A 15,475-nucleotide genomic window follows, 5' to 3' on the forward strand; every position below is an offset into this window, starting at 1 on the left:
CAAGATAAATAGAAGCTGATGTTGAATCTCAGGTCTTTAGCAGCTAGACACAATCTAACCCAGTCCATTTTTTCTCTACCTTTTGACTCACTTAAGGGTCAAACGTTTTAAAGATGGCTAAATCAACAGGTAATCCAATCCCCCTTTAAGTAGGATTGGAAACATGGAACTTCATATTCCATCAATTTATCAACAAAGCTTAACCTTGGTATCACCACATTTATGTTGAACTACTTCAACTGACCCACACTGTACACAAACAGGGCCACCTCAAGGTCCTCACTGGCTCATGCTCCTGCATTGTGGGGCGAAGGAGAGGGACATCATCCATCCTGTGGCTGTTTTCACGTTGGCTTTGTTGGCTGGATGGGGAAGTTCAGAGCAAAAGGTATTTTAAGGCTATACATCTTGAACTCTGCGAGTAGTCTTGAATGTGCTCTCAAGCCTTGTTGTGGTAGGTGTGTGTGTCTGTGTGTGTGCGTGTGTGAGCAGTGCACACAGTGTATTTCCAGTGTTACATCATGTAATTGTATTGGTATAAGCTTGGGTATTAATGTTTCCAGTAAGAGTCCAACTCCATAGATCTTTCACAGTGGACCTTCCCCTCCTTTGTCGGCCCATCTGTGCGTCTCTCCCTCTACTATTTCAGGCAGAGCAGAAGGATCACTGCCTCACTTCACATCCGTCCTCTCGAGTCAGTGATCTCTACAGCCAGGAGCTGGAGGTAGGGGGTTGGGGTTGAGACGGGCTTCCACAGCACCCACAACCAGAGACCTGCTGCAGCATTTACAGGACAATCGGTCACATGAACTGTACAGCTGGGCCGAGCCGCCAGAGAGATGCACATGCACACACCAACATGTGGGCCGTTCGACGAGGACCAAAACAAGGCCAATGAGGAGTCCTGACAACATCCTAGTATAAAGATGGGCGGTTGGCCACCCATGTTGAAGGCTGACACAGACCAGGCCTCTCCTCCTCCCCCTCATTCCTCCCTCTTCTTCAGCAATCTCTCCCCCCTTTGCCCACATCACTTCCCGCCATCTCTCATTACCCAGCACACGCACCAACCCCCGCTCCTCGGCAGCTCCTTCCCATCTGATGGTTAATTAATCTGATCCGACTGGAACCTTCTTCATTATTAATGCAACATTAGGAGGATAGAGCGAGGCAGAGAGACAGAGGCAGGGAGCGAGGGAGAGACAGAACCAGGAGGAATATATCAGATGAGGATAAGGGAGGGAATAAGGAGAGGAGGGGAACAAAACCATCGGGAAAGAGGGGGAACAGGACAGGAGATCAGACAGAGGGGCTGGTCAATGAGGAGAGGACACAGGAGTTGGATTAGAGCAGGAGAAAATACAAAGTGGCAGAAAATACCGAAATCAGACATTTGAAAGTGAGGAGGGAAAGAACCTGAATTTGCGACAGCGAAAAAATAAATAAAGTATCTCACATGCAACACTGCATGTTTGGAGCGACTTGGTGAGCGATGGCTTGGCTGAGAAGGGAGCATGAGATCATAACTCTCTTGTCTGCATGCTCTAGTCCACACATGATTATGTACATAAACATTCCTGTAGAGTTAGAAATACATCTTTAATGTATCACCTCACCTCCCTTTAAAAACAAAATGTCAGAAGCTCTTTAATGAAAACAACGAAATACTTGACAATATTCAATTTGTCCGTACGTCACCCAACTAAGCAGTCCTTTAGAGTCCTGCAAGAAAACGAGCCACTCGTACTCTACAGTTTAATGACAAGGACGGATATGTACAACATAGAAGCACATGGTTGTGGTTCATCTCCATATGGTTTGCTAGGAAAATAAAATACATATGGGATAATCTTGACTTCATGTATTATCAATCCACTTTTTATTGCTGGACAGCTAAACAGTGAACTCATCATTCACCCTCTGAAGTCCACACTGAAGCTAACATTTGAAACGCCCATCCTTTATAGGATCATTAGCACCACCATGTGGTGAATGAGAGGAACAGCAGAATGTCTCATGCAGTCACAGCCCAAAGTCCAAGTAGGGCAGCATCCAGCACCCACACCCGGGGATGCAGGTCCAGCAGCCCTTCAGACACACTTGGCCTCCATGTCGTAGAGTTGGAGAAGGTCAGAAATGACAGCATTGATGTCCTCTTTGGTTACGTCCTCACATAGCACCTAGGCACACCCACATATTCACAGGTATTAAGATAAACATATTATTTACAATCATTGTACAATCATTATACAATCGTTATGTATTTTTTTGAGGTACTGTAATGGTTCAATCAGTGAGCATAAGAACAGATTGGATTGCTACACTTCAGGCAAAGTTAACTGCACATAGACTGACTCACACACACCTACAGAATGGCAAGATCTCAATCATCATCTTTTCATTACTAATGAAGGCTTTGTAGTGTAGACGCACAATTATACACACACACACAAACAAACAAACACACACACACACACACACACACAATACACACACCTGCCACCACTCTCTCTCTCCGACGGGCATCTCCACTCCATAGCTGTTCAGAGCCAGGTACAGTGTTGCTATGGCGATGTGTTGGGGAGCGTGGTGGATGCACATGACCCCGTGGTAACAGTCTCTCAGCAGAGCCCAGGCGGTCTCCGCCACGGGCGTCCTCGTCCAGGCGTGCCGGTTAACCAACGCCTTCACAGACATCAGGTAGTGGAGCAGATACTGGAGGGGGGACCCAGGGATGTGTTCACATTATTATTAAAGCAGACAGCGGGCGGGGTCTGCCTCCTAAGAAACAGAGCTGGTAAACCCTGAAACCACTTGGATCGTAGAATGTATATCAGGAGGTAGAGCAGTTGTCTTGTAACCGAAAGGTTGCCAGTTCGATCCCCAGCTCCTCCTAGCTGAGTGTTGATGTGTCCCTGAGCAATACACTTAACCCTAACTGCTCCTGACGAGCTGGCTGTCGCCTTGCATGGTCGACTCTGCCGTCGGTGTGTCAATGTGTGTATTAACAGATGTAAGTCGCTTTGGATAAAAGCGTCTGCTAAATACCCTAAATGTAATGTAAATGTAATACCCTCCACGCTAGGCTAGCTTTCATCATGTCAACATCATTGATGCATTATTATTGTGACATATCTGGTCATCCCAGGTGTTAAACAACAAACGTAACATACACAAAGAATACAAACATAGGCCTGTAAATCTGGATAATACAGGTTCCTGGACTGAAGATCACAATTTCTGTAACTGTAAAAATGAGAAACAAATCAGCCGCCCATCCAAAATGGGGCCAGTATTGGGGTCCCTCACACACACCTTGTGGGGATGTCTGAAGGAGACGTGGAAGTCCAGCTGCCTCAGGATGAGCAGCTCACACTGCACCACGCTGTCCCTTAGCTCCCAGAACTCCCGGTCGCACTCCAGGGGCGCACTAGCATTGTGGAAATACCTGTGTGTGTGTGTGTGTGTGTGTGTGTGTGTGTGTGTGTGTGTGTGTGTGTGTGTGTGTGTGTGTGTGTGTGTGTGTGTGTGTGAGAGACAGAATGAGCGAGTGAGTGAGTGTGTGTGTGTGAGAGTATGTATATGTGAAAAACATCCAAAAGTGTTTATTTATCATAGCGGCAATTTATTATCTAGACTCTCCTCTCTGTGTCCAGGTGACTACATGTCCCTCCTGGCTATTCCCCCTTCCTATCAGATCCTTTCTTACACTGATCGTTTGACTCAACCTAATCTCTTCGCCCGTCTGTCAATAACATCCGACTACTGAACACTGAGAGAGGGGACGTTGTCATGACATGCTGAGTGAGGCCTTCTTAGGAGCCTGGAGGATCAACGTTACCTAGCGGTCTTTAAAGACTGGATAAAGTCAACACCATCACGGGGGACCATTGAGAGCGATGGAAACGGAGGAGCCAAAGTGTCCAGTAGTGGGTCTAAACACAGAGCGCAGCAGGTCACCTGTGGCTGACGTTGATGATGTCCCGTGTCCGGAGGTGCTGCTCCTCCACTTTGCCCGCGAGGTAAACACAGCTCATAGCGACCAGGTAGGGCTCGTACACCCGCAGGCTGACGCACTCGAAGAACCGGTGGTACAGCTCACAGGCCGTGGCCACTGGCACGGAGCGCATCCCCAGCTTCACCCCTGGAACACATGATGATACACAATGCACAACATTGATACACAACGAGGAAACACAACGATGATACACAAAAATGATGCACAACTAAACACGCCGAGGGTCAGCCCGGGTACACTACGTCAGAAGCCTACGGCAAACAATACCACAGACACATTGAGATTGCTTCTTCTTTTTTTCATAAACATTAGAGAACGATTTATGACATTCGACGGTTACCTGATTCCATGATAAAGCGACAGACACGGAAGTGTGTTTTAATTTCCCTGGTAACGTCCGTCTCTGAGTCCGAGCCGCCTCTGGCTGCCTGCCCTGGGGGTCCACCATGAGCAGCAGGCCCCCCTGAGTTCGAGCCGCCTCTGGCTGCCTGCCCCGGGGGCCCACCATGAGCAGCAGGCCCCCCTGATTTCGAGCCACCTCTGGCTACCTGCCCCGGGGGTCCATCATGAGCAGTCCTGGAGGAAGGGTCCTCCATCCCCCGTGGAGCTGCTCCCTTCACCACCTAGTTACGTTAAACAAGGCACGCTTGTGGACCGCCGGGTGAACCAGGGTGTTGGGTTCAGGCTGGAGCCCACGAGCCCGCCACTGGAGCCCACGAGCCCTCCGCTAACAAACTCCAGCGAAGACGTGAATCACGCCAGGCTCCCGCTCTTCAACAGAAGACCTCCGACATGTGACGGAGGGCGCACTGACTATAAACGTTATTCAGATTCGATAGTTATGATGATAACAAAACCTGTAACACCCATTCTCCTGGTTGTATGTTGATCACTATGTTACACTGTTCTTCTGTGGTGTGAACCGGTATCTCCACTAATCACCGCCACCTGTCGTCCCGGAGCGGACACACACACGCACAGTGAACGCAACGTGCACGTCAAATGCATAAAATGCATTGATGTATTTATAATTTATAATACAACTAAACTTTAATGAAAACAGAGTAAAGTGATATTTTTTTTGCGTATAAAGCAACAGAGTTATAAAGACACAATGTAACGTCTAGTGAAGGAAATACCAGGTTTATATTTGATAAAACTACATATTCTACAAATTCGTTTTTTTTCATAAATCTGTCCGGGATCCTTGCGAATTCAATAATCATACAAAGAGTTGATAAAAGAGAAGAATGCCCTACCTTTTATAATTTAAAATCTCCTCTCCTTTTGATTTTATGAGCATCGTTCTATGATCGTAGAAAAATAACAAATAACTAATATATGCACTTGGTACAATATTTCTGCTGCTGAGATTTTTAATTTATGTCATGAAACATCTCTGCCAAAGTTTATAAAATAAAACTTGAGGTACAGTGTTGCCAGATTGGGCCAGACTAAAAGGAGCCTCGTAGCTAAGCAACTAGTAAACATCCACATAATGCAGGCAGCTGCCGACACATCAATAATGTCGTCGAATTACTCTGCGAACCAGGTCAGAAAGTCACAACAATTGGATTACTGGGCTTCATTCACGTTCATTTACTGATATATTTTTGTTTCTTACAATTTCCAGTATGAGAGTTCTTACAAGTCGCAGAGACTGCAGAACTGGTGCGTCTCTAAACCATGCAGACAGGTAGGGGGACTTCGAGGGCTTTAAGTAGTTAGAAGGTTATAGTCTGGTAGGTGCTACATCATTATTGGTGGGGTTACTGACTCAACGTGTGTGTGTGTGTGTGTGTGTGTGTGTGTGTGTGTGTGTGTGTGTGTGTGTGTGTGTGTGTGTGTGTGTGTGTGTGTGTGTGTGTGTGTGTGTGTGTGTGTGTGTGTGTGTGTGTGTGTGTGTGTGTGTCAAGAGACCCACTGCTCTAGAAGGTCACACCACTTTCATTGCTGATGACAGAGGACATCTGATGCCAGGAGTTTCCAAGGTAGAAGAATAAAATATGCTATTCCTTCATGTCTAATGGATAGCAGCGCCTAGCTTCCAGGCATGGCTCAAGTGTTGATCAACCCCCGTTGTTGGTGACAGAGAGGAAGCTCCTGGCCGGCCTTCAAGGGGACCTGGGACCTCCCAGCTCGACTCCCCCCTCAGGGCCTCAACCCAACCAGCCGCTCTGTGGAGGGCTGGAACCGACTTCAGGCGCTTCACGGTGGTCCAAAACGCACCCGCACAACTCAGCCTCAAGAGGACAGCAAAGACACGCCTCATCAGGTGAGAGACTGTCTCTAGATTAAACGCAATGCTTTAACAATTCAACAAAATAAGAGAAGTAGAGAAAGCCGCAGTTTAAGAGATAAAGACTTTTAAACATTTGAGCAGAAGCAACAACAAAACCTGAGTTGGGTTGAAGAACACCTGATCTGGAGTCAGGCTTCAGGTTATATTCTCCAATGGAGGAGGTTCCTCCTCCTTGCACTGGCCAATCATAACATCCTATGTATCGGGATTAGACACCGCACTGCCAGTGCCCCAGTTAACTGATCATCCCTTAACATGAGAGTTAATTGGATATAGAAATGTACAGCTTTTAGTGGCAACGGTAAACTGGGGGCCAGGTCAAATAAGGGGCCCCTTCTCTCTCTGGCGTCATGAAACCCTTCCCCTCTCTTCTTGCTCTGAGGAGGGGAGCCAGATACAGAGAGGTCACATGGTTAAGGGTCATACTGGGGTACTGGGTTCATAGGGCAGCTGAGGGTGAGAACTGATGGTCCAGCTCCACCTCTAGGTTCCAGCTCCACCTCTAGGCTCCACCTCTAGGTTCCAGCTCCACCTCTAGGCTCCACCTCTAGGTTCCAGCTCCACCCCTAGGTTCCAGCTCTAGGTCGAGCTCCACTTCTAGGTCCAGGTGTGTCGCTCCTCTGTGACTCCTCTGGATTGACGAAAATGCTCTTGGCTTTTCAAAATAATCAAACCTAAAGAAAACACATGTTTGAGTTTCACCGTATGGTTGCCAGGACCCTGATTGCTCTACCTAACCATCGCCCTAGCCATAACACTAACCATAACCCTAACCCCATAACCTCTTAACCTAACAATCGCCCTAGCCGTAACCCTATCCCTTAAACCTCTTAACCCTAGCCCTAAACCTAACCCCTTAACCAAACAAACCCCTAAATCGAACCCCTTAGCCTAACCCTAACCTAACATTACCCTAACCCCTAAACCTAACCCCTTAACCTAACCCTAAACCTCTTAACCTAACCCTAAACCTAACCCCTTAACCTAACCCTAAACCTAACCTAACATTACCCAAATCCCTAAACATAACCCCTAAACCTAACCTCTTAACCTAACCCTAAACCTAACCCCTAAACCTAACCTCTTAACCTAACCCTAAACCTAACCCTAAACCTAACCCCTTAACCGTTAAGGGGTTAGGTTTAGGGTTAGGTTAAGAGGTTAGGTTTAGGGGTTAGGTTTAGGGGTTAGGGTAATATTAGGTTAGGTTTAGGGTTAGGTTAAGGCTTAACCAAACCTAAACCTAACCTAGGTTTAGGTTTAGAATAGAATAGAAAGCTTTATTGTCATTGTACAGGTACAACGAAAATTCAATGAGCAGCTCCATACATGCACACATGTCATCGAATAGAAATATATAATAATTACAAAAGCAATATATAATATAAATAAAATAAAAAAATAAAAAAATTCAAATGCACAGTAAAACTTAAATACCCGTAAAGACTACCAACAGACAAAAAACCATCAGTGCAGAACCTTCAGTATGGTGACAGCTTTAGGAAAGAAGCTGTTTAGGGTTAGGTTAAGGCTTAACCTAACCCTAACCCTAGCCCCTTAACCTAACCATCGCCCCAACCATAACCCTAGCCAGAACAATCACCCCTAAGCCTATTAACCTATCCATAAACCTAGCCATGACCCTAACCCCTAAACCAGGGCTATTCAACCTCCTTAACAAGTGGGCCGAAAAGGAAAACCACTGGGGGTTCATGGGCCACACAGAGTAAAACTACTTGAATGAATCGCTACAAATAAATCGTACTTAAAGCAGTGTTAACCTAATATATATAGTACTACTACATGGAATACACTTGTCAGAAGCATTCCTTCCTTCTTCACTTTTAATCGTATCATTATAAAAGATTTTGTTCTCACATATTTTGGACACGTATTTAGAATTCAACAATGTTGTTTGAATCATCACAAAACAGAACTACAGTACATATGAGACATTTTGAGCCAGTGAGTCAGTGAGAAAGATTGCACTGCCTTGTTGCCTAGTTTGGCTTGTTTGCCCTTGTTCTGATGGCATTCATATGAGAATAGCTAGACTCACACGTATCGGTTGAGCCAAACATTGCCAGAATAAGTGATGCCAGTTCCTGATTGTGTGGTACTGATACTGGCTAGTCTCACCGGCTACACACAGAAACCTGATTTGCATGCAACTATGTTTCTCCTTTATTTTATTTATTTTTTGCATGCTACCTTACTTGCGGGCCAGAAAAAAATTAAGAGGGGCCGCATTTGGCCCACGGGCCGCTAGTTGAATAGGCCTGCCCTAAACCTTACCAGAACACTAACCCCTTAACCTAACCATCACCCTAACCATTAATTGATTGGCCAGCATTAAACCCAATCAACCGGACTCGGTCCAGAGAGGTGGAGCTTGAAAAGGTTAAGATCTGTCCTTTTGGCTCTGCAGTGAGATACACTTGCTTCAGGTTGTAACAGTTTATACAATATTTATAAAGTGAGTCGACATTTGACGGGAAACTGTTATTTTTGAGCCACCTACTCACTTTATGTCTGATTGGATATTTTACAAGAATTCCTGAGATTAAGAGTGCTGTGAAGAAGCTTTGTTGAAGGGTTTGTTGACTTCTTCACAAACACTTTTCATTGATATCAACTGGTTATCTTAATTATAAAACCTTCCATGGCTGGGCTTCAATGCTTTTGGCCAAAAGTAGCTCATTTTCTTTTCCTCTCAGGAATTAGCATTTTAAATCAATGGACAAATGTTTGTGGTGACAACTGCAATAGGACGTGAAGCAGTTCTTATTCCATTTCTTAGGCAGAACACGATGCACCGCAGGACTGCTCCGCCACCAACCCCACCCCCCCACCTCCAGCCCAGTCCCAGGAACCCCCCGGCTGCTCTGGGGTGGAGAGGCCACCCAGCAAGGAGGGCCGACAACCCCTGCATGTTTAGCAAGCAGTGTGTGATCTTGGGTTTCTACGTCCAGGTGTTTGGTCCTGTACTCTGGCATGCACTCATGCTGGCTTTCATTGGTAGTTTGTACTTGGGTTGTAGCATCCTTCTCTCTGTATAATAAAGAGCATCTATAAAGTCGCCAGCAGAAGTCCCCATGAGACCCTCAATGAGAGTAACATCCTCCGTGAGAGTATCAGCACCGAGCCGCTGAGCGGCCATAAGCCGCTCTCTTATGGCCGCTCAGTTACAGCACTGAGCGGCTCCGTGTCAGCACGGAGCCGCTCAGGAGCCATGTTCAGGCACCCCCGCTCCCAGCGAGCTGTGGCCCCTAGTGGCCCCTCTGGATTATAATGCTGTGAGGAACCGTGCATTGTGGGAGTCTCAATGATTGTTCAAACACTTCATCAGTCAATGTTTACATTTACAGCCATATACTGCCAAGAGTCTTGGGAAAATAAAATTTGCCTCAAATTACACCCATTTTATTATATCTATATATATAATGATAATATATATATATATTTGTTTAATATATATATATATATATATATATATATATATATATATATATATATATATATAATTAGGTGAGTGCTGCAAGCAGTGCTCAACTTTTGTTAGTCTTTATTGTTTCTTTACCTGACGTTAACCAGATGCAGAACCAAAACAGGTTCACGACTGTTTCGAAGCGATTGCTTAGTCATTACGTGGAACAATAACGAAGCCTTAAGAGTGGTGGGCATTGAAATGAAAGGCTGCCCTTGTAGTTGAGGGGCGTTAGGGGTGCCAAAGTGGCAATTAAAGAAAATGACTAAGCGATTGTAAATATGATTGTTATATATCGGGCCTTTGTGAGTTTGGACCCCCGTTTATATGGCAAAAGGCTAGGTGATTGCTACATACAGAAGCTAAATGCTAACGTGCTTGAAAACTATCTTTCAATGTCATGCTATCTCCACAAACCAAGTTATATGAAAGACCCCAAGGCGTCCAGTACAGGCCTTTCATTTTGCTGCCAGTAGATTACTGTCATATATCAGCGGAATGCTGTATGCTAAGATTACAGCAAGCTAGCTGTATGTATATGATCGTGGGGAACCTGCTGAAAAGTTTTACAGTGTGCTCCATCATTATTATTTAATGCCACTCAATCACATATTTAAAGTTTCATTCTGCTTTGGGGACATTGGCCCATTTTCTCGCTTTGGGTTTTAACGGGGTAATGGAAAATGTGAAACATCTAACCCAAAATGGGCCGTTTCTTCCATTTGTTTCCACTTGACTTTTAGAGTCAATGGGCATTCAACAATATGCCCATGGCACTGTCTGATAACGGAAAACAATATGGGCCAGTGTATGGAGAGAAAACAGATAACAATTTAGTAACTGGCCCCAAACACATAACCTGACCATGCATGGTTTACAGGGAAAGCCATAAACAATGGCAGCATTTTGAACAATATCGGACAATAACTGGAATGTGCACTTGATTCAATACAAAACTATTCAATGTTTAATCAACCATGTTGGGGACACAGCTTAGCTTATTGATGGTTAAATTGGATCCCACCCATCAGACACCCGGCTGTGGGATTCTCTCAACGATGCCATAGGAAATTGCATTATAAAACTATAAAATATATATCCAAGTCTGTATCATAAGCTCAATAATAAAACAAGCAAATTCAGCTCCCATTCACAAGGCTGGTGTGCAGATCGGTCTTGACAGTGACTCTAATTTTCATAATTGCTATCCAATCTTTATGTTTTCCGGTGACTCGCAACCGTAAACAGGAAGTAGAGGAGCCAAACTCCATCTCCAGAGCCTTCTTCTCAAACATTCCATTGTTCATAATCCCCAATGGCCGGAAGTCCTTGCAGCTCTTCTCCCCCCTCACTGTGGTCTCAACGTTCTGGCCCAGCTCCACCACAGCAAACAGTAGGACGTCCTTCCCTTCAAAGCCCGTCACCACCCTCACACTGGTCACCACGGCCGGCGCTCTGAGGACCACCGTCAGATAGCTTCCAAGCTCCGGTGTGCGCCCCCAGAAGTACCCCTCCCCTGCCTCCCACGCCAGCCGGGGCACGTGGTCCTTGTACACGGATATATCGCTGTACACGTCGGCCACAGGGTTGGAGTAGACATCCTTTTCGAAGGACATGTCCTTCAGCGGGTTGGCGTTGCCCTTGAAGGAGGAGAAGGCCCCAATGTGCTGAAACAGGGAGGGCTTGATAAGGATCTGCTCCTTCTGGACCAACAGCTCGCGGAAGTGAGTGAGCAGCCAATCGCAGGGCATCTCCTGGTAAAACAGGAAGAGAAAGCGGGCCAGGAGGGGTAGGTCTGCCGCTTTGTAGAGCTTCCCGATGTAGCCCAGGCTGGAGAACTCCAGCAGGGCCCAGTGGACCGCCTGGCGCTCCAGGATGCTCTTGTGAATGGTGGAGAGAAAGCTTTGGGCGGAGATGACGTCGTCCTCCAGCTGGAGGTAGTAGGTGGCCTGGCTGCTGCTGTAGTGCATCAGGAACGAGTAGTCCACGTTCTGCTTGGAGCGGAAGGACACTCGCTCCGGAGCGTCGTTGTAGTTCCTCTTCAGGGCTGCAGGAGAAGATGGGCGGGGGGCAAGGTCAGACTGAGCAGGGGACTTGTGTCACGTAAGGTGCTCACTGTGGTCTGGGGCCCCCGCTCTGTTACTCTGTGGTCTGGGGCCCCCTCTATGTTACTCAGTGGTCTGGGGCCCCCTCTATGTAACTCTGTGGTCCCTCTATGTTACTCTGTGGTCTGGGGCCCCCTCTATGTTACTCAGTGGTCCCAGTATATGTAACTCTGTGGTCTGGGGCCCCCTCTATGTTACTCTGTGGTCTGGGGCCCCCTCTATGTTACTCAGTGGTCCCAGTATATGTAACTCTGTGGTCTGGGGCAACAGATCTGTACCTGTAAGGGGTGGGTAGAACTGCGGCGGTACGTGTATCACTAGAAGCTGGCCCTTGTCCAACTCGGAGGGGTGGGCAGCTCTGATCTCGTCCAGCGTCACCCCTCGCCACACAGGGTCAAATTCAGCAAGCAGCACCACCACCACCATGGAGGCCCTCTCTTTGGAGGACGACTGGGAGAAGAGGGAAGCCAGGGTCGGCAGGAGGTAGCTGCCCTTCTTCCTCTTCACCGACGCCAGACCGATCGTAAGGAACCCTGGGCGGAGGACGGGAGGTGTAGAGGCTCGGCATGGATTTGTGTGTGTGTTTGTGTGGGGGTTAAACATGAATGCACTCACTCTCGATGTAGCCTTCACTAAGAAAAAATATTGCTAATTACCTATTTTATTTTCGACAATTACACAATACAATTTCTTTACAACAATTACAAACCAATCTTCGGATGTCGATTTCATGTCAATAAATTCCCGTTGTCCTCTCTCTCTCTCTCTCTCTCTCTCTCTCTCTCTCTCTCTCTCTCTCTCTCTCTCTCTCTCTCTCTCTCTCTCTCTCTCTCTCTCTCTCTCTCTGTGTGATAGAGAAGTAAAAAATACTTCTTATTGTATAGTTGGTTCCGTTTTTCTGAAAAGCTGAAGCTAACTTAGTGAGAGTCAATGGCTGCCATTTCATGAGTAGCTCAACTTCCCCTCGTTGCCCTTCAGCCCTTGGTAGAAGGTCAAAGCAGCGCTGCACGGTGGCCACTTGGACAGCAGAGGAGCTGCGGGGCTTGACCTCGTACACCTTCAGCGTTCAGAGTTTTACCCACCAGCTCACCATGGATGTATTCCCTTGCACCAAATACAACTGCAATGCCGTGAGGGTGATCTCCACCTTTGGAGGGGCCGTGGTGGTCCACTTAGAGGGGGATGGAGGGGGGTCTCTCCCTGTGGAGGGGACCCCTATGTATGAGTCTTTAAGAATTTTTGATTTGTAAAAAGCGGTATAGCCCTCAGCCTGCAATTGGCTAGCCTGTTATCGCCCATAATTCCTCTGCACGCAATCGGAAAGGCCTGCACCAATCAGAGCAACGAAACGGGGGACGCAGCACTAAGCCACGGATATATTGTAAACAGACAAGCAGAGGAATCGGCACGCCGGTCTGCATCAGCCATCTTTGTTGTTGTTGTTAAAATGCCTCTCCGGTGCTCCTCTGGCCCGTAATCAGATTGACCCCGCCTCACTTTAGACAAACGGTTGGGGTTGGTCGGTCTATCTCGCGCCACCAGGCAGGAATATTTTTGTATGGGAGGGCATCCAGACCAAATGAAGCGTGAGCTGGTGAGACTGGTCTGGTTCCCATTAAGTGGTGCGGGATCCAGGATTGAGTGTGTGTGTGTGTGTGTGTGTGTGTGTGTGTGTGTGTGTGTGTGTGTGTGTGTGTGTGTGTGCGTCTCACGCTGTTTGATTGCGGGCACTCCAGCCAGCAACCGGTAGGACACGTTGAGCGGCAGGTAGTTCCCCCCGTCTACCCAGGATGCACTAGCGCCCTCACTCTTGGCGAGGGGCCAGGTCAGCTCTGACGCGCTCTCACCCGGTTGCTGTGGAGCGAGCAATACAAATTACAAATGAGAGAAAAAATGCATAAATTGTGCACGCAAGCACTCAACCCCTGGCTGTGTTTTGCAGGGAATCAAGTTCAGTTATATTTGACTTGTGGCTTACTACAGGGTCATTTTTTAATTAAAATAAGGAAGTAAAGTAAATAAATATCCATCCCCTTGGGGAAATTCACGTTTCCAGTAGCAACAGACTGTACAGTACGTTGAGGAACAACAAAATGACAATAAAAGTAAACAAAATAAGTCAATAAAAGTAAATAGAAAGTGAGCAATATAGCACATATTTAAAAAATCCTTATAAAAAAGAGCCAGAGATAGATATAAAAATAATAAATATAATGCAATTGCAAATCTGTGTATCGCTACAATTATGTGTCATCCTGCATTAACTTTATTTGTTTTAAGTAGACATTCATTGTTCGATTCACTGGATACAATGTGCGCTCACCGTCAGTAGGAGGTCAGACCGGCCCAGGAGGTAGACGGTGAGCAGCAGGAGGGACCCAACCAACACTTTGGTCAAAGAACACCGCATGTCCTCCTGAGAACTACCTGTGCGCTCATACACACGCGCGCGCACGCACACACGCGCGCGCGCACACACACACACACACACACACACACACACACACACACACACACACACACACACACACACACACACACACACACACACAGTGACTTGGGTAGTTAGTGTTTAACTCAGTCAGCAATGCAGCAAATAATAGTTGATTTAATCCTGTAAATATATGTTTCAGGAAGAATAGACAACAGTGAGGGCCGAGGTGTGTTAGAGAGCACTGGAAGATTCCCTATAGTATTTACAAACAATTGTATTGTTTATTGAAAAAAAGAACTATCTATATTTCCAACTAATCAGAGTACACCGTTAATTACAACGCTGATACAATTCTAACATGGTATTAGTGTTGTAATTAACGGTGTAGGCTACTGTAAACGTTTTCAAGTGTCAAAATCGATTGGGTTAAAGACTCCAGAACACAATTATAATCACATTGATGGAGAAACTCGATTCAAACAACCTTACCTACAAGCAGCGTGTTGTGTGTGTTCAGGAAGCGATGTAGAAAAATGTGTTGGTGTCAGAAGTGTATCGTCGTCATATTCAGTGAGGCGCTCATGAAGTTATAGCACACCTCCTCCCCAGCAGCAGCTGTCAGACGGGGAGCTGGAGACAGCAGTAGAAGCAATTACGGTAGCGCGGTGAGAGTCCCAGTCCAGTGACACACACCGCCACTCTCTGGAGCCTGGTGTCATAAGTCCACGCAAATGACATTTATTGTCCACCACACACCAGATAACCAAGGTAACTTCAAACTCCAAAGAGGTGCTATGGTTTCGGAATGTAGCTTTACCCATGCCCGAAGCCAAAATAAATTAATAATTGTAAACTGATACAACTGTATAAACACCAGGGGTTGAGAAGTTCTCCGAGCTGAGTGCATGCTCAATTCAGTTAAGACATGAGGAGACATTTCCGGTAAATTAAGCAGCCTCGTGTGCATAAATATCGGTATGTGTGTGTTATTTATTTTAAAATGTTTCAGAATTTCATATTGTAACATATTGGTTTGAAAAAAACGGTTTAATAGTAGTTATATTCTTTGATGTTAAACTGGAACTAGAATACAACAGATTTAAAACATGAATTAATGTTAATGTGTCAT

The 15,475-nt window shown here is 46.2% G+C and overlaps 3 protein-coding genes across 5 annotated transcripts; 1 reads left to right on the forward strand and 2 right to left on the reverse strand.

Moving 5' to 3' along the window:
* Positions 1-1,580: 1,580 nt before the first annotated feature.
* Positions 1,581-4,945, reverse strand: ccnq (cyclin Q). The gene is made up of 5 exons (XM_030363292.1): positions 4,359-4,945; positions 3,961-4,144; positions 3,316-3,448; positions 2,497-2,715; positions 1,581-2,180 (listed from the first exon to the last, which is right to left on the reverse strand). Exons 1-5 carry the CDS (start codon positions 4,612-4,614, stop codon positions 2,091-2,093), a joined length of 882 nt encoding a protein of 293 aa, XP_030219152.1. The 5' UTR covers positions 4,615-4,945; the 3' UTR covers positions 1,581-2,090.
* Positions 4,946-5,464: 519 nt separating this feature from the next.
* Positions 5,465-9,737, forward strand: cfap126 (cilia and flagella associated protein 126). The gene is made up of 5 exons (XM_030363389.1): positions 5,465-5,570; positions 5,652-5,714; positions 5,935-6,009; positions 6,111-6,293; positions 9,121-9,737. Exons 1-5 carry the CDS (start codon positions 5,517-5,519, stop codon positions 9,256-9,258), a joined length of 513 nt encoding a protein of 170 aa, XP_030219249.1. The 5' UTR covers positions 5,465-5,516; the 3' UTR covers positions 9,259-9,737.
* A 647-nt stretch (positions 9,738-10,384) lies between these two features.
* LOC115548411 (alpha-1,3-mannosyl-glycoprotein 4-beta-N-acetylglucosaminyltransferase C) lies at positions 10,385-15,170 on the reverse strand. Of its 3 annotated transcripts, none has more exons than XM_030363053.1 (5): positions 14,840-15,170; positions 14,236-14,339; positions 13,625-13,766; positions 12,191-12,445; positions 10,385-11,854 (listed from the first exon to the last, which is right to left on the reverse strand). In XM_030363053.1, the coding sequence occupies exons 2-5, from the start codon at positions 14,320-14,322 to the stop codon at positions 10,947-10,949; spliced, it is 1,392 nt and encodes a 463-aa protein (XP_030218913.1). In that variant the 5' UTR covers positions 14,323-14,339; positions 14,840-15,170; the 3' UTR covers positions 10,385-10,946. The 3 variants fall into 3 exon arrangements, with proteins under 3 accessions (XP_030218913.1, XP_030218903.1, XP_030218921.1); XM_030363043.1 differs by having other exon boundaries at positions 14,836-15,169; XM_030363061.1 differs by lacking the exons at positions 14,236-14,339; positions 14,840-15,170 and having other exon boundaries at positions 12,191-13,112; positions 13,625-13,734.
* Between the last annotated feature and the right edge of the window lie 305 nt (positions 15,171-15,475).

Source organism: Gadus morhua, chromosome 1 (genome assembly GCF_902167405.1).
Source record: "Gadus morhua chromosome 1, gadMor3.0, whole genome shotgun sequence".
NCBI lineage: Eukaryota > Metazoa > Chordata > Actinopteri > Gadiformes > Gadidae > Gadus > Gadus morhua.

Coding starts and splice junctions, on each gene's coding strand:
- cfap126 (XM_030363389.1), top strand. CDS start 5,517: ATGCAGGCAGCTGCCGACACATCAATAATGTCGTCGAATTACTCTGCG. Junction 5,571..5,651: donor CGAATTACTCTGCGAACCAG/GTCAGAAAGTCA, acceptor TACAATTTCCAG/TATGAGAGTTCTTACAAGTC. Junction 5,715..5,934: donor TCTCTAAACCATGCAGACAG/GTAGGGGGACTT, acceptor GTGTGTGTCAAG/AGACCCACTGCTCTAGAAGG.
- LOC115548411 (XM_030363053.1), bottom strand. CDS start 14,322: ATGCGGTGTTCTTTGACCAAAGTGTTGGTTGGGTCCCTCCTGCTGCTC. Junction 12,446..13,624: donor AGTGCCCGCAATCAAACAGC/GTGAGACGCACA, acceptor TCCTCCGCCCAG/GGTTCCTTACGATCGGTCTG. Junction 11,855..12,190: donor GTTCTACCCACCCCTTACAG/GTACAGATCTGT, acceptor CTTCTCCTGCAG/CCCTGAAGAGGAACTACAAC.
- ccnq (XM_030363292.1), bottom strand. CDS start 4,614: ATGGAGGACCCTTCCTCCAGGACTGCTCATGATGGACCCCCGGGGCAG. Junction 3,449..3,960: donor ATCATCAACGTCAGCCACAG/GTGACCTGCTGC, acceptor ACACACACACAG/GTATTTCCACAATGCTAGTG. Junction 2,181..2,496: donor GAGAGAGAGAGTGGTGGCAG/GTGTGTGTATTG, acceptor GGGTGTGCCTAG/GTGCTATGTGAGGACGTAAC.